Raw genomic sequence first — 21,366 nt, forward strand, 5'->3', positions numbered from 1 at the left:
TATCAGTGGTGTATGACCTGTCCACGTTCTAATACATTTCTATAATACACACCCTGTGGAGCAAAGCTACTGGATGTATTTCAGGCTTCTGGTATCCCTTCCAAAAGATGAGCAGCGTTACTCCGTCAGAGCCGTTTCTTCTGCTCAGTAAATCAGGGGACTCGCTCACGAGTGGGGATGCCTTGCACCGAGACACAAGGTGATCTATTGCCCCGCCTTTCTCGTTCTCTCCTACTGGGTGAGCAGCTGAGTTGCTCCTGAAGCTGCTCCTGAGCCACTACCACATTTTAGCATAAATCCATACTGAGCTTGGTTTACCGTAGGAGGGTGGACTACAAGCTGCAGCTGGTCAAGAACTGCTTCACAACTAGCTGTCCATGCAGTGGGGACAGCAGTTGTGTTGACTGCTTCAGTCTAAGAGTAAGCTCGCTGCAGATATGGGTAAACACGGTCTTTTAGGAAAGAGTAAGCATGACTCCTGTGAAAGTAAATCCTGCTTCACTGATCTGAGAGTTTCGAGACAGTAGATATGTCAGTAAAGAGAACCAGCGAATATAGTACAGCTAAATTTTCAAAAAGGCTCTGACAAGGCTCCGTTCCAAAGTTAAAACACTAAGTTGCTGCTGAGGGAAAGCTCTTTTATGGACTGAAAGCTGATTACAGCTATGAAGCCAAGAGAAGGGCTTGATGATCAATTTTCAAGACAGAGGAGAGTCAGCAGGAGATTCCCCCAGGTATCAGTACTGGGACTGCCTTTAATCAATTATCTTTTTCAATAGCCCAGACATGGAAGCAACTGGAGAAATCTCAAGTCTGTCAATAATACTGAGGTCTTTGGGGCAGTCAAATGCTATTCGGAGGGCAAGGAACTCCAGAAGGGCCTCATAAGACTGACAGAGCGAGCAAAAAGATGGCAGGTAAACTTTAGCATCGCTTCAATGTACAGTAATACACTGAGGGAAAAATTATCCAAACAGTACTTATATGATGCTGAACTCGGAGCTGGTGGTTACAATTCAGCAAAGAGTTTTTGGAGATATGGCTGACGGATCTCTGATACCTTTAGCTCAATATGCAGTGGCAGCCAACAAGCCAACAGAATGCTGTACCTCATTCAGCAAGGAAGGTATTGAGAACAAGGCAGAAGACGCTGTTTCCTGCTCTGTAAAACCCTGGTGGTACTGTGTGCAGCTCTGGCCTCTCTGAATCTCAAGCAGCATGTAGTAAAGTTAGAGAAGGTTCTGAGAATGGCAACTAAAGGGATAAAGGGGATGGAGTAGCTGCCCCATGAGGGGAGGCGAAAAAGGCGATGATAGTTTGGCCTGGGGAGGAGAAAACAGAGGAGATCCACCTGACAGAGATGTACCAGCTCTCTCCAGTTCCTCCGTAACAGCTGGATACTGGCAGAGCACAGTGGGAATGGACTATAAAAAGCAGCCGGGCTCACAGGCTCTCCCTGTCAGACAGACAGACTGCTGGACACTCTTCCCCGCTTTCGCAGCATGCCTCCTGCTTGCTCCAATACAGCTACCGAGTTTCTCCTTTTAACTTGATCTAACTCTGCCTTCACAATAAGGGACTCGGGATGTCTTCTGTGAACTGTTTCTGCAGCAGATATGACAGAATTACTTGGGAGAGGTAAGGAGGAAAGCAGTATGTGGGGGTGTGTGCCTGTGCATACAGTATCAGCACGGCTTGTTTGGGTGCTCCCAATTTCAAGCCAGCTGGTAGGTGGGCTGTTGACTTACGCTGAGGTGGTTGAGAATCAAAAGGCATCATCATCTTGGGCCTCATCCCCCTTCTTCCTGCCAGTGTGGACATGCTATCCTCTGACTCATGCCCTGAAAGAAAACCGGTGAAGGTTATTTACCACTGCAGCAAGACGAGACTTCTGTGATACAGACTATTTCAATCCTTCGCTATTTCTGGGCTGTCCTGTTTGCAAGCAGTTCTGTGACTCATAATTGATAAAAACAGCTCTCTCAACCTTCACTAGAAGGGGGAAAAGAGGACAGTTAGGGTAAAGATTACTGCGAACTGGAGAAATTCTCCAGGCCATAACGCAAACACAAACCCTTGGCAGTGCAGCTCTGGGCAGTGAGTGGCAGCACAGTCACACCTATGGGTGAGGCATGCTGGATTACCAAGTTAACCACTCACCGGGTGAAAACTCACCCACACCTCAAGAGGTGAGCAGTAGCTGGTTAAAGCACCAAAACCTGATTTTGTGTGTGTGACTGCTGAAAGAACGTCACACACGTCTCTCAGCAGTTTAATATGAAACACTTGTTAGATAATCTTCTGATTCCTAATCAGTATTGACCAAGGGAAGTTCATGATTTAACTCTGGGGCACTCCATTTTCTCACTACAACATGTGATCCACCCTTTTCAGTCTTATAAACTAGGCACAATACCAACTCACTACTTGGAAAAGAACAGCAAAAAGACATAAGGGTAACTGAATAATAGGTCAGTAAAGTGATTTCACCAGATACAGTAAAACGTACTTAATTTTAAACATCAGGGCCCAAATACTCGTTGACAGCTCACCTCTGTAGGAGTTCCGCCTTTGATGGATATTGCTGTCCATGGAATTATCAACTGGGGTGATGTCTTGGGAGTTGCGAGGGATTGGGGTATCTGTCATGATTGGATTGGGATCTGGAGATTTATCAATGGGTTTTAGCTCCAGTCTTTCATGATGGATCCAAAGGTCAGGAGGCTTGACATCTTTGGAGTTTCCTTTGTACTTATGGGACCCATTCACTGATTTGCAGGCAGCTCTTTTCCTTGGGAAGGAAAGCAAATGAGATGTTCTTAGATGTGGGCTTCCTTTCACTTGTTGAAAAAGGCAAATTTTCACTGAGATTTCCTTCAGATCTTGTATCCAGCTGAGCAAAAACTACCCACTGGGCAGGAAGCTTTGAATTTTACATATAAGCACATCTGACATCTCCAAGCATATTCTGCAACTCTGATGCCATGAAATTTGTCTCAAATGCTACCACATGCTGCAGAACTGTGCTCTACAGTCTGAGCTTTCATTAACAAAAATTAAGTTTCCAGTACTTACGGTTATTAAGAGAATATTCTAAACACGAAGCGTACGTACATCATGCTGTGCCCGTACTCCAGGGCTTACAAACAACCTCAAACAACAGCTGTAGAAGGAATGTGCAAATAGCCAATTATCCCAATAGGATGGTTAGCTCTAAAGATTAATGACAAGAATATTCATTTCACCACCGCTCAGGTTAGACACCTCTAACTGATGTGCTTTTTCATCGCTGTTGAATAACAGCGGCAGCAACCTGATCGTGAGGCAGACATCTGACATGACGGATTTTTGGAAAAGTAAAATGTAGACTTCGAGCACTGCCCTCCACCCACACTCCTCGCTTTGGGCCCTGACAATGATGGAGGAAGGTGTCCCTCCTCAGTAGCACACATCCTAGAAACGGCTAAGATATGGCTGAATACAATTTTGAAAATATTAATGAACGGAGCCTCTCGTGTAGGTGACTTGCAGCCAGACGTGCTCCCGGCACCCTGCTTTGAGCACCGCAGCGGAACGAGTAAAACGGATCAGAAGGTTGGGGGCTGCTGCATGCAAGAGAGGTGGCATTTAGAAACTAGGAAAACAAAAGCAAGATGTCACAGGGTTATTTCTGCTCTTTCAAAATAAAATACGTCTCCTGGGCACAGGCCCATGAATTTTGCCCTTTCCCAAGCATATCCTCCAGCAGCCAGACCATCGCTCATATATCCTGGCTCCCCTCTCCTGCAGAACTTGCATTTCTGTAGGATGGTTCAGCTTCCGCAAAGGAAGTGGAGATTAGCTTCTAAGCTTGGCTTTTAATCACTGAAAACTCTATTTTGCATTAACGGAGTCTTTTCAAACTTAAACAAAGGCTTTCAGTTCTTTCAAAGAACATGAAGAAACAACCTTCAGGAGCCTCTAAACAGAAGCATTGCTGCTGTAGTCTTCATTCAGATGCTCTAAGTGAGGGAAGAATTCAGATGCACACCTATATTTAGGATTTTGGAGCACTTTTCTAAGGAGTCCAGCACCAGATTCAGATTCCACTCCAGTGATCTATCTACAAATTGGGTATTATCACACAACAGCTTATAAACCTATGCCACACAGTGAAGCCACATGCTGAGAACAGAAGTGAGAATCTGCCTGAACTGCTGAGCTCTCACAGCTCTAAACAGATGTATTGGCTGGAGTTTGGAAACAGTACTTTAAATAATTTCTCCTCAGGGAGAGTGTAGGTATACATGAAAGCAGTGCCCCAGTTTGCCCATAAACTCTTGATGGTTTGTAAACTCTGAAACACGGATTAGGTAAAACAGAACATCATCATCACCACGTGCACGATAACTTAGCTACATCGATGCACGTCGTCTTCTGAACACAAGAATTCAAACGCATTACCGATCTGTTGTCAGAACAGAATTTCTACAGCCCCCAAGACATAAAAGCAATAAATCCTAAAGCAGCATAAAGAAAAGATTAAGTAAGAGAACTGGGTGAGAAAGGTAGGACAGGGCAAAGTGCCACCCAGACATCTTACTTTTTTTGGTGAGAAGTTGTACGACGGGTGCAGAAGACAGCGACTATCACCACGATCACAATGGTGATCACACCAACAGACACGATGATTACAAGGAGCATGTTGCTGTCCAAGGGAGAAGTAGGACTTCCGTGGGGGCTGTTACTGCCTGAAAGAGTTTGAGATGAGAGAAAGCTGTTATTTATTACACAGGAAAATTCCCCATCGAAAGCAAGCAGTGCCCATCAAGGACTTCTAGAATCACAGGCATTAGCAGAATGAGGAAGATGGTTTGTCTGCTCGGATTGCAAGTGAAGGGCTTGCTTATTTTTTTGTCATTTGCCAACTGTGGTTTTGTACAATTGTTAAATCTAGAAGATGTTTGGTAGATCCATTTCCAACTAACAGTCTATAAAAATTTATGCTCACCCTACTCAAAGAGCTACCATTAAAAAATTCAATCGTTTAGAGTCCAAGGCAAGTTAACCTGGGACCTTGCTAAAGCTACAGCACAACAGGCATCCCCTCAGACCCAATAATCACGCGAATCGGTATCAGTATTCTACCGTGGTCACTCTCCTCTGAAAGAAACACATTTTCTGTAACACTAATGAGTGTTACCTTAGGGCAAGGCTTCCGCAATGCACAGTGCTAATAAAGAGAAGGAGTTAAGATGGTATTTTTTCCTCCTAATATGTTCTTCCTGAATTAATTTTACACTTGTGCACTATAGCAGCCATTTAAAACTAGACTGGGAACGAAATCTGCTTATCAAGACTGAAATGTAAATGCATGCGATGATGTTTTTTCCATATACCCCACACAGCAGGCAAGAACATGATGACAGAAGTATGATACAATTTCTTGAGTGGGAACAGCTATCATCATAGAGAAAAAGTCACTGGAACAGATGTAATCAGTATTTTCAGTAGGATATAGCATCACTTGCTGAAACACCAAAAGACACTGCCTTTAAATGGAAAAGCTTGATAGCAACACTTACCGCCGAGCGGTGGTTTGTAATCTGGCCCTATGTCCACTGGGCGGCTTCCTTTCCCCGCAGATCCTGAAGCTGAAAAGGTGGTATATGTGGTAATTTTATATACATACATACACACCCACACGTACACAGAAACACGCACGCAAGCACTTGTAAGTTAGCTCTTTCAGAACTTCTCTGAACCACTGTGAGCATTTCTTTCCCCTCCTTTTCTCTCCCGTACAACATGATTTAGCTTTGGCCAGCAGCTGTGTTTCTCCAAGAAGAGAACCGCTTCTGCAAAAGAGCTATTTAGTAATTTGTTTCCTGCATTACTGTTTTGCCAAGTAAGCATAGGAGCCTCTACTAGTATTCATTTTTACAAACATAGTAAAAATTATTTGCAGTAATACACAGGTATATATTGAAGCAAATGGCTTTGCCACACTTGTACAGACACGTAATCATCTTGGAACAGTAATTATACAGGTTTCTTTTCCTAATACCTTATTACAGTAAGCATGGAAGACTCTGGAGGATCAAAATCACAGTAACCATAATATTAAGTCCCTGCCTATCCATAAAAACTTGCTTTCAACTTCTCCCTGTTCTTTTCACCTTCGCCACAAGTGACAATGAAGTATCACAAAATTTTTTTTTTTGGTGAAACCTGGGAAAACAAATTAATTAGTTTCCAAGCTTTACGTTTACAGGCTGACAAGAGAAGTAAAACATACCTGTACCTCAGTTATTATAACCCGAGGCAAATTACCCAGCCCCTCCTGAACCTCAGCTGCTGCAGGTGGGCTCCTAGGTGCTAACTGCAAGAGCTGGCCTACCAACTGAAATGCTGTCCTCTTTTTACTCTAACAAGTACTTCCCCTTGCATAATTCAGGTCTAATTTAGATCACTTGCTGCCACAGCAAGACGCATAAAGTCACAAGTTCACTTCTAATGTTAAGACCTCTCCTGAGTTAGCAGAATGCTTCCTGCAGATAAAGATATCCAAAACCCCGGTTCTTTCAATTCTGTGTTTTCATTAAAATGCACTAATGCAAAATTACCACGGACGATAAAAATACTGTAGTAGGGGAAACATAGAGCAAGATGCAAAGAACAACACTCTTCTGGTTATGGGAATCCCTAATATTTTGCACATTTTCACACTGTTGTGCACAAAAAGCCCAAACCACAAAACCCCAAAAGTCTGCAAATTCAGCAGTTCCACAATCAGGAGAAGGATTTTCTCAGTTAAAAAACTGCTCTAATCAAGAGGTACTAAGTGTTAAAGGATGTGTAAGAAATGGAAATTGTGAACCTAACATCAAAGCCTGTAAATTAGTCACTTTGAAATAAAGACACTTAGTAAAACCTGCAAAAGGTACCAGCAGGAATACTGATTAAGCCCTGAGAAGGAGAAGAAGGAACGTTACATGTCCACAGCGAGGAGTCAGACGTAGTCTACAATAACGGAAAAGACATATGGCAGGACAAATCCATAGTGAGAAAGACATATTGCACCTGCCAGTCTAGAGCGGACACTGCATTCAGTGCAAATGCGTTCTCTTTTGATGTACTGGACTAATCATTTTGCAGCAGCAATGAAGTAATTTAACAGAATTTCAAAGGGCTTGTATTTAATATATTGACAACTGTGTGACCAGAGAGCTCCACTGAAAAGACATGAAAAAAACCCTTGGATGAACTCTCTGAATTACTGAACCTGGCGCTGAAGATATGTTGGAGCACCGGAGAAGCTGCAGGAGAAGGGGGGAATAAAAATAACTGACAATACTTTAAAAGTACAAATAGACACCCTGTGCGTTTTTAGTGCAGCAGCTGGGGCCTTACCATAGGCAAGAGCATGGAAAAGGTGACAGACAGCTAAGAGATGGCGGCATACTTCATGCCCATCTTTCTGTGTTATCGAAAACAGGTATTTTCAAACAAACTGAATGTCAGACTATAAATTCGGTTGGTAACAGTAACTATGCAGACATACTATATTTAGACTTCCATAAAACATTTTACTGAGTGCCGTACAACGCTTTCTTAAGATGAGCATAATAAAAAAGCAATGTGGCACATATCAACAAGATTAACAACTAATTAACTGATAAGAATAAGAATGATAATTGCAGAATCATTATTCACAAGGGGTATTTCTAATGAGTTCTGCACAGACCTGTACTTGGCCAAGTGTAATTCAATATCCTTAATAACACCGTGAAAGAAAATTAAAATAATTGCTACTGAAGTTAACAGATGACATAAAATAATAGAGTAGATAATAAGATATACAAAGTCACCTGCACAGACCAACAGGGACCATGTGGCACCTGTGGGTGTAACGCGCCGAGCTGGTGCGGCTCATCGTGGGGTCTGCAGGCCCCGAACAACGCGTACCCTCACAGCCAGCTCCAGGTTTTATATACCCCTCATGCGTGTACGTGACAAAGGGCATAAATCGTATCCAGATGATAAAACCACCGGAAGGCGGGGATAAGGAGAAAGCAGTCATGTTTGGGAGTAACTACCTGCGCGCCACCCTCGCCGGGCGGGGCGGCTCAGGGACGCCCGATACCGGCCCTGACTGCGCCGTGTCAGCGCCTGCACATTGCCAAAAACACAGAGCTAACGACGAGCTACGAAGTCCGAGTTTCAAAATACGATCAGCTGTAGGTACCTAACCAAGATGCTTCTCAGTATCTAATTCCTGAAACCAGGGATCAAACCCTTTGAATTCTGGAGAGCTCACCTCTCACGCAGCGCAACCTGAAGGACGACCTGACTCTTCCCTGCAGTCTCCGCGGGCGTAAGGACTGTACCCCACTGCCTCCGGGGGGCAGCCTGTCCCCCCACGACAGGGAGCACAAGCCTTGCTTCTACACCATACGCTCTGATCAGCCACGTGCACAAGCTGCGTCTTCTGCACAGGCATCAGCCTTTCTTCCAGCATCTGACAAAGTTTGTTGTTGAGGTTTTCCATTTCCTTCTATAGTAAGGAACAGTCCAGGATAACATTTACTTGAAATAGTTTTTTGGGTGGGGGTTTTGTTGTTGTTTGTTTGTTTTGTTTTGTTTTTTAAGCTCATCAATCCCCATATTCCCAGTAGGTATCCACAGCCAGGCAGCCTATTTTAGCTTTGTGTTACTTTAGGGTACTGTTACCAGGATTATTAGATACCTTAGCCTTTGCTTCTGTAGTAGGCCAGAGCAACTCTCTGAAGCCTGACAGCAACAGCCGCTAACTTCTCCTAACACAAGCTCTGTGCTATAGAAGTGTGTGGAAGAACAATACAGTGTGCTTAGTACAGAAGAGAAACACTGAAGTAGGGGTGAGAAAAAAAGACAGAACCACTAGGGCCAGAGAGTCAATCCCATTGCAGTTTTGTTCCTTCCCAGTCTCGAATAACTTGCCTACTACTTCCTGAAAGACACAATTCTGCAGGTCAGGGCGGGCTTTTCTACTCTTCAGCTCGTCTTCTCCTTTCCTACTTTTGACCTCCTGCCATGATTTATAACCTCAGTGTGTTCTCATAGGAATTCTGAAACAAAACTATCTTCCCTTTAACGTAGGGTTTTATGATTTGTAAGTTATATTATTTGCTAGAAATTAATCAAATTGTCACTAGAAGATTATGTTACTTTAGGATGGTAATGACAGATGAGAAGATTTAGTTATCTGCTGCTAAGAGGTCAGAATAGTGCAGAACAGAAAACAGCAACTTTTACATAAAACCTTTTAATCTTCCCCTTTTCCCTCCCACTTGCATTGAGCACTAATGGTTGCACAGTGAGCATCTGCTTCACCGCAGACAGGCCTGAATCTCAGCTAGCATCTCTGTCACACAAGTTTGGATATGAATTTACTCCGCAACTGTCTAATATCAGCATTATTTGGTACACAGAAGGCAAGAGCATATTTAATGAATTACTTCTAAGTAACAAGTTGAAAAGCAAGTTAAAAAAAAGCTCATTCTCAATCCCTTTAGGATCTATTTAATTGTATGTCTAAGATGCTTGCCAATGTCCTTTCGACTAATTCTTCTCCTTTTTATTGGGCTTGTAGGTTATTTGGAAGAAAGCAAAAATAGCCCCGGGACACTCACCTTATAATTCAATGTAGTGAACTCAAAGCTACCATTTTTCAAGCTAGCGTTCTAAAACCTTAAGGCTTTTAGTAGCTAATGCTGTGCTCTTCAGGAGAGCCTGGGGTCTAAATGAGCTGACAAGCAGAATCTCTCTTGCAAAAAAAGCTTTCTAGAGCAGGCATACTTTCCTTTATTACGAAAATAATTAGAGACGTCGAGCTCACAAAACAGCACTCGTGCTAATTAGATAACTGTTTGATCTTCCACCTCTACATACTGAGATCTTGCATCAGTGGTCAGAGGCTGGCTGGAGAATCACTTAATCCAAATTCATTTTGACAGAATGATTCAGCCCTGGCAGGCACAACCTGCTTGTCCCTGCATGTGACATCTGACTACAGAGATCACTTTCTATTTCTAACACCCAAACCACAAATAGGACTTCCAGTTCTTCCACTATTAAAAGCACAACAGGAGCTTGCTCATTTACAGTTAGAGCAGCAGATAGTCATTTCATTTAGGAAATGCAACAGCACATGGACAGGAAAAACAAAACATGTGGGGGATGGAATGAAAGAGAAAGTGTGGCTATTCATTTACCTTGATCGTTAGGCATTTTATCTGAGGATTCGGCTAGTGGGACAAGCACAGGGAAGGAAAAAACAAGAGAAAGATCACAAGGCTTGAAGGAGTGAGAGGCAGACTTCAAAGTTTCACATAGCATAAGTAGACTAGCTTGAGCCCTCATTTCTAACCACCAATACTCAGACGGAAAAAAGTACTGTTAAAAGATCTATTCCTAACTTTATTTTTCACCTTTCCTTCGAGAACTTTTTCCCCAAGCTATCAAGCGTCTGTACTACTTCACTAGTTCCCCATTACCCAGCAGTTCTCGGTCGAGGCGCCTGTTGTGTCACACTCGTTCCCATTATATCATCCAAGTCACCAGCGAGCAGCTGTGCCGCTGGCCACCAGCTCCAGAGCCTGCTGCTTTTTCATCATGAGCTGACGTGACACACAAGACCTACAATCTTGAAGCTACTGAAAACTGGTTTTCTAAAAAAGCACATTTAGGACATTGACCCTCAGCATTAATATCTACATGACCTAAGTACCCAACGGTAATTCTGAAACAACACAATTAATCACACAGCTGAGCAACATTTGCATGTGTATTAACTACACCCAAGAGCAACCCGATAGAAAACTTCACTCTGGTCAAACTCCACTGTCTTCCCGTCTTTTCCAGTCTAAATATGAAATTCATGCTACTGGTATCTTATCCTTCTAGAGGCTGCATTCAGAAAGCGAGGAGGAAGATACTTAGATATACATGCGGATTTACCTTTTGGGGTTCTGAACTGAACTGCCTCGGACATAGGCCCCATGCCCTTCGAGTTGCGGGCCTGAATTTTGAAATAATACGGCGTATCAAGGGTCAATTCTTGTATCTGATGGGTCAGTCTGTTTCCCACGACGGGTTCAATAACCCAGTCATGTATTTCAGCATTCACATCCGTACTGTAGTAAATGATGTACCCTATTCAAAGGAAAAAAACAAAAGAACTCTATACATAAAACAACAGGATAGCCGTAAGATTTCACAGGAAATGTTCTATTGACTTTTAATGATATTTGCACAGCTAAATGATTGTGGGTTTTCTGAAAGGGTATTCTTATTTTTTCAAAGACTAAGAATGCATTAATATATTGGACAGCCTTCCCATCTTAAATTTTTAAACTGTTCAAAAGCATACGTTAAGAGGAAAAAAGCCACTTAAAATATCGTAATTATTTTCGACCACTGTTCACTGAATATGGAGAAATCCCTCATTTCCATCTCTTTACCTGTTCATAGACCAAATAATGTAAAATAACATAAAGCTGTTATCAAAACGTCCTCAAAGTATTAATATTTACAGAAAATAGTTAACATTAAAACAAAACATTCTCATACACAGCTAAAGAACATGTGTTCGGTAGTTTAGTTTATTATTTTCCCTTTGAAAATCTTGCTGATACCCCAAATCCACATAATTCACAGTGACCAGGATGGCCTGGAGGGTGACGCTTCAAACGCCAGCTGTAGGTCTGGCATGCTGAATTTCTCCCCTTGATGGCACAGATAACTGCTGGGGAGTAGATTTAATAAGTTGCTAGGTCACCAAGCAACATATCTACAGTCTGAGAAGGGTCCACATGTATGGATATATAGTGACAGTGAAAAGCAGTATATATAGTATAGTGGCACAAGGCTACTGAGTTAACTTACGACTGTACTAATTAGTCAGCAACTACAATGAGGCACAAACATCCGGAATCCAGACTAGCACAGTCAGTACTGCACATCCATCCTACCCACATCAAAAGGAGATCCGAGCTGAAAAGGCGAGTATCCCACAGACATGGTACCCAGTGCACGGAATGACATCATCCCTTAGTTTGTACTTAATGCGCAGAATGACCCGCGCTGAGCTCACGGGCGATTCCTGGAGCTGGAAGCGGCTTCTCCCGCTGGCGGTGGCTCTTCCCACCAGAGGGCACTCAGCCCACGTCCTGCTCCCCTGGCAAATGGAAACTCAGGTCTGGTGCCCTCAGGCTTACCACCGAATGATTTTTTTAATTTTATTTTTTAGCTGTTAAATGCAGCTAATGCAAAAACTAATAAATACTATACGTTTTCATTCAACATGTATGAATAAAGGTAAGGTTCTCCTTCACAGTACGGACACTGCAAGAAGATTTTTTTACCTGTAAAACTGAACGTGTGGGACAATTTTCCTAACCACCTTGTGCAAGTAAGTGCTGATCTCTTTGCACATTGTCTCGCGCTCGATGTAAGATGACTGGCTTATCTTTTTAGGACCACAGATGACCTGGGAATATTTGCGCCTGACGTTTCACACCTGTCTGAACGACCCTCACTCACAAGCAACCAAGTCCTTTAACCCGCAGGTAAGATAAAGGCTCCCGTTTGTCCAGTCAAACCTCCTTTCCCATACAGAGGAAGCATCTCGCTGGTAAAATAAAGTAACACAGAACTGGCTTTATAACCAATATAAAAACGAGCCGGGCTGGGCACCCCACCGTGCCGCAGAGCGGCGCAGGGCTGCGGGGCACAACCCCTCCTGCCCCCTTCTCCTGGCCCTGACACCAGCGGGACAGGCCTGCTGCAGCCAGGCCGCCTCAGCGCAGCCGGCGGGCGAGCGCCCCTCCGCCTTTTGGGGGCCTTCCTTCCAGCTTGCTTACAAGGTTTACTGTCGTTACTCAAGGTTAAGAGTCTCCAGTATTCTGCCTTTAGTTTTAGTCTCCCGTCTAGAACCTGCGCGACAGTACTGCCTCATCAGCTGCCGGCCGGGGACAGGTTTCAAAGGTTTGATTCTGCACCACGGTTGGTTCTGAGAACAGAAGCAAAATCATACGCTGCGAACTGTATGCCAATAAAATCCGCTTTAAGCTTAAAGCTTGGGGTAAAAAAAGGAAAACTGAAGTGAATTATTTCAGAAAGTCCTTAGAAATGGAAATCCAAACAGAAATTACAGAAGGGAAACAGTAATTATTACCTTCCGTAAAATGTTTTATCCTACGTGGAAGTGAGGCAGTTACAAAGGCAAATAACAGTTTACTCCTAATGGTTATGTCAGGGGACTAATAAACTGACTTGAAGTGTGCTCCGTGCCACAAAAATGACACAAAGATGACAAAGAGCACTGGGATGGACTCTTCTAAATAAAATACTGATGAGCCAGAGGCATTATAGACGCATTTCTGGAGGCATGCTATTAGAATAGCACAAGCTGATGAAGGCAGAGGTTATTGAGATACTTAAACTCTCAATTATATTTCTGGTTAGACTCCAATTTCACACTGCAGTTAGTTCAGATCTTAATATATTTTTACTAGGTACAGAAGTAAATAATTAATCTGAGCTACAAGATAGATTGACAAAGAAGATACAGTCCTCTTGGCTAGCTCTAGGCTAAAGCAAGTAGGGAACACGTTCACATAGTTACGCAGATTACATTTTGCTGTTAACCAGGCATCTTATATCTTTATTGCTTATGCAAACTGCACCTGTAATTTTGCCATTGGCTTCGGATGGAGGCTGCCAGTTAACAATTATTGTCCGAGGTTTTCCCTCTTTGCTCACCACAGTCACGTCTTTGGGAGGAGAAGTAGGAACTGCAAACAAACAAAAACCAGACTCTCAGAAACAGCTTGCCCAGTTTCGCTGGATACAATCAAGTAACCTCAGCACCTTCACTTTTTATTTCTTTTACCACTGTAAAAAGGCACGTACGACGATAAAAACTCTCAACGTTCGACCTTCAAATAAATCTGCCGCCCTGGTGTAGTGGCATTACTGACTTACTCCAGTCAACTGGCAAATACCATCTGGCGTGCAGCATCCCCTTCCCGTAAGGAGTTACCTGTTTCTCAAGCGCTTCTGCCAGCAGATGCTGTGATTCATGACTGAGCGAGCTCCCAGGGCTTCAGAAGCATGGCATCTTTGTACAGCTCTAACAGCTGGGGTCAATGACTTCTGACCCGAATTTCTTTGGTCATCATTAAAAGTTACACGAACTTGGGAAATAAATAAGTTTTATACACCCAGGCGTATGAAATTTCTCCGTATTTTCAGGTTTATGGTGGGACCAAGGCCTAGGAATGCCGTTTTGCCACTCAAATCTCAATCAGCAAAGTGAATTCACAAGAGTTTTAAAATTATAATCCGTAATTGCTGATTTACTTTAGTGAAGATTTATTTGTGACTTGCAGGGAAATCTGCATCACAGAAGCATCTGAAATCAAGAAATATTTGCTGAACACAATTGTGCAACCTTTCTCCCTGGGTTGCCAGAGAGTAAGATTGAGTGAGACGGGGAGAGCACTTCCCTCTCCCATCAGCCTCCTCCTGCCTAAAGTTCAGGAAATGGCACAAGTTGCTCCAGCAAAAGGCTGAAATCCGAGACCCTTCTCACTGTGAACTAAAATATCCAGCTGGGGCTTAGATTAATGGCTTTCAAATGCACAGAGCCAATGTCTCCAAAGGTGCATTAACCAGCCACAGTTTGCAATGCCACATTATGAAAAACATGAGACTTCTAATTAGGTAATTTTTAGCAAAGTAAATCCGCCTTGGATATTTAATACTATAATAGTAACATTTAGTGCTTACGCAGTGCTTTCTGCATTTAAAGAGCTTTATGTATATCACCTATTAGAAATGAATCTGTCCATCCTCTGAGACAGCTTACCTCCTATGCCTCTGCAGAATAACCAGGGATAGCAAAAGCTCAAAAGTTACTGTAACTAGTATCCCAAATACTTAAAACCATGCTCAACAGAAACGTATAGACGTCAAGCACAATTCAAAGCCCTACAGTAAGCTTCAGAGAAAAAAAAAAAAAAATCAGGACTAGCCCACAGGAGATCACTAATTCACTGACCAACACTGAACCCAGTATCCCGTATTTTTCTTCAGCATTAGCTGAGGATTAAGTCCTATACAACACTGCTACTCAAGAGTATTCAAAAATAATGAGTCACACGCTCAGGAATTTGGCGAGTAATATAAATCACAAGTTCTGTTATGAGAAAATATATTTAGCCTTTTTTTTGTTTTGTGTTTTTTTTTGTTTTGTTTTGTTTCATTTGCTTCTTAGTTCTCAAGCTTTTAGGTCATATTTGCAAATATTCTTTACAACCACTCCAACTAGAAGTTGACTTTCTATTTAAATGAAATGAGACCTTCTCTATCTCACCCTCGCTCCTATGCTTTTTTGGGTTTCAAATTTTCTTTTAAGTAATTTACTTGTGAAACTTTTACAGTCCCTGATAAGAGTGTAGAGTTATGGAGAAGAATTGTATGCGTGTCAACAAAAATACCAAATAAAGCGTTTGGAGGTGGGATGGGCATAGTAACTGGAATGGGAAAGGGGGCTCAGTCCAGACCTGTGCTGTCAGAACAGTAGCTGGCTCCACATCATGGAATTCCCACCCAAAACTAAGACAATGTTCTCAAAAGCAACTGCAGCTCACTAAAGGTTTATGGGACTTCAGAGTAAGTTAGGAGGTTCCTGATTTTATCCTCGTTTTCCTTTTTCCTTTGCCTTGTTATAGAGTATTTGGATGATCTCACTAATTCTTTGTACGCTGGATTTTTTTTTGCTGTGTTTTAATTTAGCACGAGAACTACAGGGTAATTTGGATAAGCTCTTTTTTGTCCTTACAGCTGATATGAAGAGAAACCTAAGCAGAAGCAGCAGTAAATTTAATTGCACAAAGATCATTTATCACTGCAGGATAAAAAAAAAACTAATGATGGACAGGTCTGGGGAGAGAGAGGCTCTGGACCTCACAGTTACTCAGTGGGCCCAAGTTCCTCCTGGCAGCTCCAAGCCCTGTCCTGTTCTGTACTTTGAGAGTGCCTCATTTCTACAGCACCAAGCAACTGGCAGCTCCTGGGGAAGAACAAGAATTTAGGGCTGATTTGGATGTCTCAATTTCTGCAAGGATTTTTTTAAATTCATTCGCTTCATGCACTTCCTCGCTCTGATAATTATCATCATAATTACAGCAAATTTTAATTATTATTTGCTAAAGTATCTTCTTTGTATTTGCTATTAACGTGCTCTTTCTGAGATGCTTCAAGCATACGCTTCTTTATTCTCTCCTGTCCGTGAACTGTGGTACATTATTCATTACTTCTCTGTAATTTGATGTAAATTCTTTTGCATGCAATCATCCCTTTGAATTTTGAAGTATGTTGTTGTTTTTTAATCAGAATTTCTGACTAAACTATAAAGAAAAGAACCCCCCAGCAAGTATTCATCAGCATAATAATTTTAAATACATGCTTTCTCTCCTCCAGAATTCTGGCAGGCTCAACTTTATTCATCTCATCAGGAACGTCGGCCCTTCCAGAAAGACACGAAGGATTACCTAATTCAAAAGTTGTTCCATGTGCTGTCATACTCCAAGTACTTGATCTTCGACCTTTGGTCACCATCACCGAGAATTCATACAAGGTGTTTGGTTTTAACCCAGTCACTAAATAGCTCAAAGTGGTCGCATTTGCAGTCTGAAAGAAAAACAAAGAGTCAGTAACTTCTGAACTGAAAACCATCCATCACCAGCTCTCCAACACCCTTGTCTCAGGTAAGTGTTTAAAACATTATAGCATCGCTACGTTTTCGTAACCACAGTCATTAATTCTGTAACGTTTTTGCTCTGTCATGCAAATTCATTAATCAAGTATTAACATGCAGTTGTTTTATCCTAAACTAGAAATTCATTCTGCAATCAGCAAGAGTATTTAATAGCAGTCAATTATAAATGTTTTTTGGTTGTCGTTTTTTTTTTTTTTGTTTTGTTTTTTTTTTTTTAAAAAAGCACTAGAAGGTCCAGGGCACACTTGTTATGCAGCAGGCTAGCTAAATCACTGTCTACTTGGGAGGTTTAATTTACGGCATTTCATTAACTGATCTGGCTAGGGAAAAAAATGAAGCACAGCTAACCGTAACAGTCCTTGAAATCTCTATCTGCCTTCCAAACTCCTGTTAGAATTTTCAGTAAATTTTTAACATCCAAAAAAAAAAAAAAAAAAAAAAAAAATCAGCTGAAGGTACAGGTGCTGAAACTTGAAGATAATGAAGCTTTACTAATACGCAGATTCTTTTCAGAAAAAATGGTTACCTAGGATTGCACACTGAACCTACACATGATTTATAGTGAAATTTGTAACTCAGCCATACACCTAGAATTTTTGACCTTTTGGTTAAAATATCTGATATTTGTTACATGACCTGAACATGAACAGAATGTACTTGAGACCTATGAAAACAAAGAAGTATGTATCTACATGTAAGTATATTCCTTACCTTAGCCTACAGCGATCTAAACATAGAACAAGTTGTTTCAGTGCTTGACGGGGCCATACAACAACTGTATACAACTACTAATCAATTTTCAAGGAAAAGGCATGTTTATAGATGATAATATAGTCCAAATTCTGCAAAGAAGACCCTCGTTTCTCAAGTATCAGTGGCAGCTTTTTTTCTTACACCAGGTGAAGCTGTTAGCCAAGCGATACTGAGATTTGTAGGAAGTATGTTGCTTGTTCACAGGTATGTGTTTTGCCAGTTAGACATCACAGGGGTGGATGGACAACAAAGACAGCATAAAATTAATTAGAATAAAAACCTCCATTAACTTCAAACCTTCACTCGATACAAACTCGGGGTAGTTGCAAAGTAAATGTGCTGGTGGCTGCCCGGCTCGAACAGCGAGGTGGAGAGTTCGGTGACACAGCTGGGCTGAGCACGAGCTCCCTGGCGAGGGGGGACTTTTGGCCAGGACAATTATGCAACGACAAGTCCAAAGGAGAAATCTTTTCCTAGCATCCTGCATCACGAGCTGACTCACCCCGAGAAGCACAGCATTTCTGCCTCTCCAGAATACCTACGGAAATTCCTAACAGCATTTACGCAGTCGGAGCTGTTTCTAATACTTTTAGCGCCTAGCTGCAGTCATACGTCGCAGCTGGAGTCCTTTTCACAGGTCAACGCTGTATTTTTCATCTCTGGCTTTGAAACTTGGCGTTCTTTTAGTTTCACGGCACACCATATTGAAGGTAAACGACACATGAAAGGCTAAACTGGAGTGTTAGATTTCTCTGCTTTCTTCATTTTTTAACACCAGTAAGATCACAACGTACCCCATGGTACCAAACCCCGCTCACCTACTAGAAATAAACTTCATAAATATCACCTGGTAAAATTTATTTTCCTTTTATACAGTCCTAAAAGATCTAAGTTAAGATTTAATATTTTAGCTTATGCTTGAGAGCACACTGATAAATCACAGGTAGCCTGCGAGTAGGACAACCCTGCTCCACCAACAAAGATTCTTTGAAAAACTCTCTCTGATCCGCATTAGTGAAACTACACGGTTCAAAGCACAGTGGAGGCTTTTAGCTCCAGGAACTGTATCACATCTGTCCCTGTGTTTATGTTCTCTAGATTGATACAACTCCTATACAAATTTAAGAAAATAAGGCTCCTTAAGGTGGAACCTCTTCACTTGCACTTGAAGCATGCAGCCTCTTCTTTAATCAGGGTTTGCGAATGTCAGCGTAGAAGCGGGGAGCAAATGTAGAAAAGGAATGAACTGGATCAACATCCAATTCACTGACGAGAGGGACGGATGAAACAACATTGTGTTCAACAGATCTAACTTTGGATACTAGAGAACTGACACAAAGATAAAATTTCTGTGTGCAGGGCTGTGTAACGGAGAAGCCCTGATGCAACTGGGTGAACAGCCTCAGATCATGCAATAAATAACAAAGCTTCTAGAGATGGCCGTGACAAACAACATACCAGCTCATACTTAATAAAGTTACCAAAGACCTGACTGAAATGCAGCAGCTTATCAAGCAGCGCTGCTGAAAAGAGGTTTTGCCTTTCTTAAAACTAGCAATTTCTGCTGTGCAACAGAGTAGTAGAGAATTCATGATTGAAACCAAGAAAGAAAAGGAGGATGCGAGTTCTCCAAACATCATGGGTTAAAAATGATTAGAGCAAACATTCTGAAACTTATGTCCTTATAGGCAAATGCTTTTTACAGTGAATAATTTTGAACTATATTCCATCATTACATGTTATTTTTGGTCCACAATAAAACTTCTTGACCACTGGCCACCAGCACCGAGAATGGTGGGAGTATTTAATTTACCACCGAGGGTGGGTTTTTTTAAGCATTTAACTAATGAAACTGCAGCATTATATAAATCACTCCTGAGATATCCTCTGCGCATGACTCAGGAATGTGGGTCCATAAATTACTTGCCTTTAGAGGAAGAACGTACATATATACATCTTTTCATTTCAATAAAAAAAATACAATCTGGTTTGTAACAAGATTGCTCTGCAAGAGCATAAAGGGAGCTCCACTAGCAGGATATTTTAACAACCGTTTCCTTTGAGTCTCATTTCCAATGTTAAATTTGCAGTCAGCATTTCTGAGGCCTCCAGGTAACTGAAAATTAAAAAAATCCAACTGACCAACTAAAAAAATACAAACCAATAAACCAAACCCCAAATCTAGTCTCCAAATCAAAACAGTAGACGAGAATCAAGGCAGGCAGGGATATCCTGAAGTTATCGTTATGTATTTTGCACCCATTCGGTTCTCAAAGGAAAAGTCTGTATTATCAACTTCATACGAACAGAAAAGGTTGTAAAAGGAAACTTAAAACTGTCGGGGTAAACATTTTCCCTGCATGACTCACCCCACAGATTCAGGTTCTTCTGCTAACTGGAGAGAAGCCATTAGCAACACAGACCTTGTGCATGCATTACTGGCTCCTCTAAAGGTAAGCCCACATCTGCCGCACAACGCGATCGTGTTGGGGTGAAGCAGGAAGGCTAAAACTGTCACCGTGCCCATGGTTCCAGAGCAGGACATAATTCTGGGAGCGCTTGCCTGCCTTCCCCAAGCCAGCTCTTCCAGTCGTGCCCACGCAACACCCCGTCTCAATCTCCTCCACACACATCCGCAAGAGAGACCACAAAACCAACGGCTTCCACTAAATCGAGGAGAAGCTTTGAAGTGATGGTTTAATGGAGCGGTACTGATGTGAACTCAGTCCAGGCACCTCAAGCAAGACTGGGCACACCCCTACACCGCTTTCTAAGCCCTCGTCTTTACTCCCGTTTCCACCGAGCCCTGACTTGAACGTGAAACAACTTCTCAACCGAAATAACGCCGCCGTGTTAGTGGTGCTGCAGCTCCAATACCTTGTACTTCGTGTTTGCAGGAATATTGGTTTTCCAGCGAACCGTGTAGTAGCGAGCATCTGTGATCTTCTGGTTCTTTGGCAGAGAGTTGTCTGCCCAAGTGATCCGGATGGTGTCATGACTCAGAATGGAAGCCTGAACTCCCACCGGTGGCATCATGGGAGACGGATCTGGCACTGGAGTGTATGGAGCATTAATAACAAACAAATCAACCTCGGAAGTGTCTAGGGAATTGATGGGTAAAAAGTCGTGTATTATAATTAAAAAGGGAGAAGGTGGCATTTTAATGTAAACGAAAACAAAAAAGGGGAAATGCAGGGTAGTACAATGAAATGAAAGGTGAGAAATGGAGAAAAAGAGAGAAAAGCCAGAGTTAATAGGTGACATAAGACTGGCTAATAAATTACTCTTGCATCGTGTTCCCTTCCTAAGACAGCAAGACAACGTATATATGCTCACAGATATATACCCAATCACATTAGTGTTCAGTGCGTTCAACCATGGCCTAAGAACCCCAAACATACAGTAAATTGTAACTTTGACTATTTGCCTCAGAACGTCCACTGATTCCTCTTCCAGAAAACAGTGAGGAGGAAAAAGAGCTGGACAACTTCTAGATGGGTCAGTGCCACTTCATAAAAATTACAGGGAACTCCCACCACTTTTTAAAAAGCATTAATGGCAATCAAGTTCCAAGTGTCATACAAATTTGCAGTAACTGAAGAAACTGCAACAGCAATGACCTCTATGAAATCCATAATTCCCGCTCTCCTGAAGACTAGAACAAACAGAAGTGCTAACACCTGCACAAAGGAACTACGTAATGTCAGCAGTCTGGGAGGGAGCACAGTGAACCACAGCACAGTAATAGCGTGCTTGCAAACAAATTTCTGTGCTTAAAATCTTTTATTAATGTGTTACGAGACCAA

General features: G+C 42.1%; 1 protein-coding gene across 9 annotated transcripts in view; it reads right to left on the bottom strand.

Annotated features, from left to right (window-relative positions):
• The window catches only part of NEO1 (neogenin 1), a 208,409-nt gene that overhangs the window by 8,244 nt on the left and 178,799 nt on the right, over positions 1–21,366 (bottom strand). For 5 of the 9 annotated variants that reach the window (XM_042803983.1, XM_042803977.1, XM_042803982.1 and 2 more), the window contains exons 17-25: positions 20,438–20,661; positions 16,581–16,719; positions 13,710–13,817; positions 10,981–11,175; positions 10,236–10,268; positions 5,565–5,633; positions 4,583–4,730; positions 2,553–2,791; positions 1,749–1,841 (exon numbers count right to left, since the gene is read on the bottom strand). In XM_042803983.1, coding sequence (XP_042659917.1) covers positions 1,749–1,841; positions 2,553–2,791; positions 4,583–4,730; positions 5,565–5,633; positions 10,236–10,268; positions 10,981–11,175; positions 13,710–13,817; positions 16,581–16,719; positions 20,438–20,661 — 1,248 coding nt within the window. The remainder of the gene's footprint in view (positions 1–1,748; positions 1,842–2,552; positions 2,792–4,582; positions 4,731–5,564; positions 5,634–10,235; positions 10,269–10,980; positions 11,176–13,709; positions 13,818–16,580; positions 16,720–20,437; positions 20,662–21,366) is intronic. The other 4 variants (XM_042803981.1, XM_042803976.1, XM_042803980.1 and 1 more) reach the window with 2 other exon arrangements.

This window comes from Tyto alba, unplaced genomic scaffold (genome assembly GCF_018691265.1).
Source record: "Tyto alba isolate M040663 unplaced genomic scaffold, T.alba_DEE_v4.0 Super-Scaffold_41, whole genome shotgun sequence".
NCBI classification, from domain to species: Eukaryota; Metazoa; Chordata; class Aves; order Strigiformes; family Tytonidae; genus Tyto; species Tyto alba.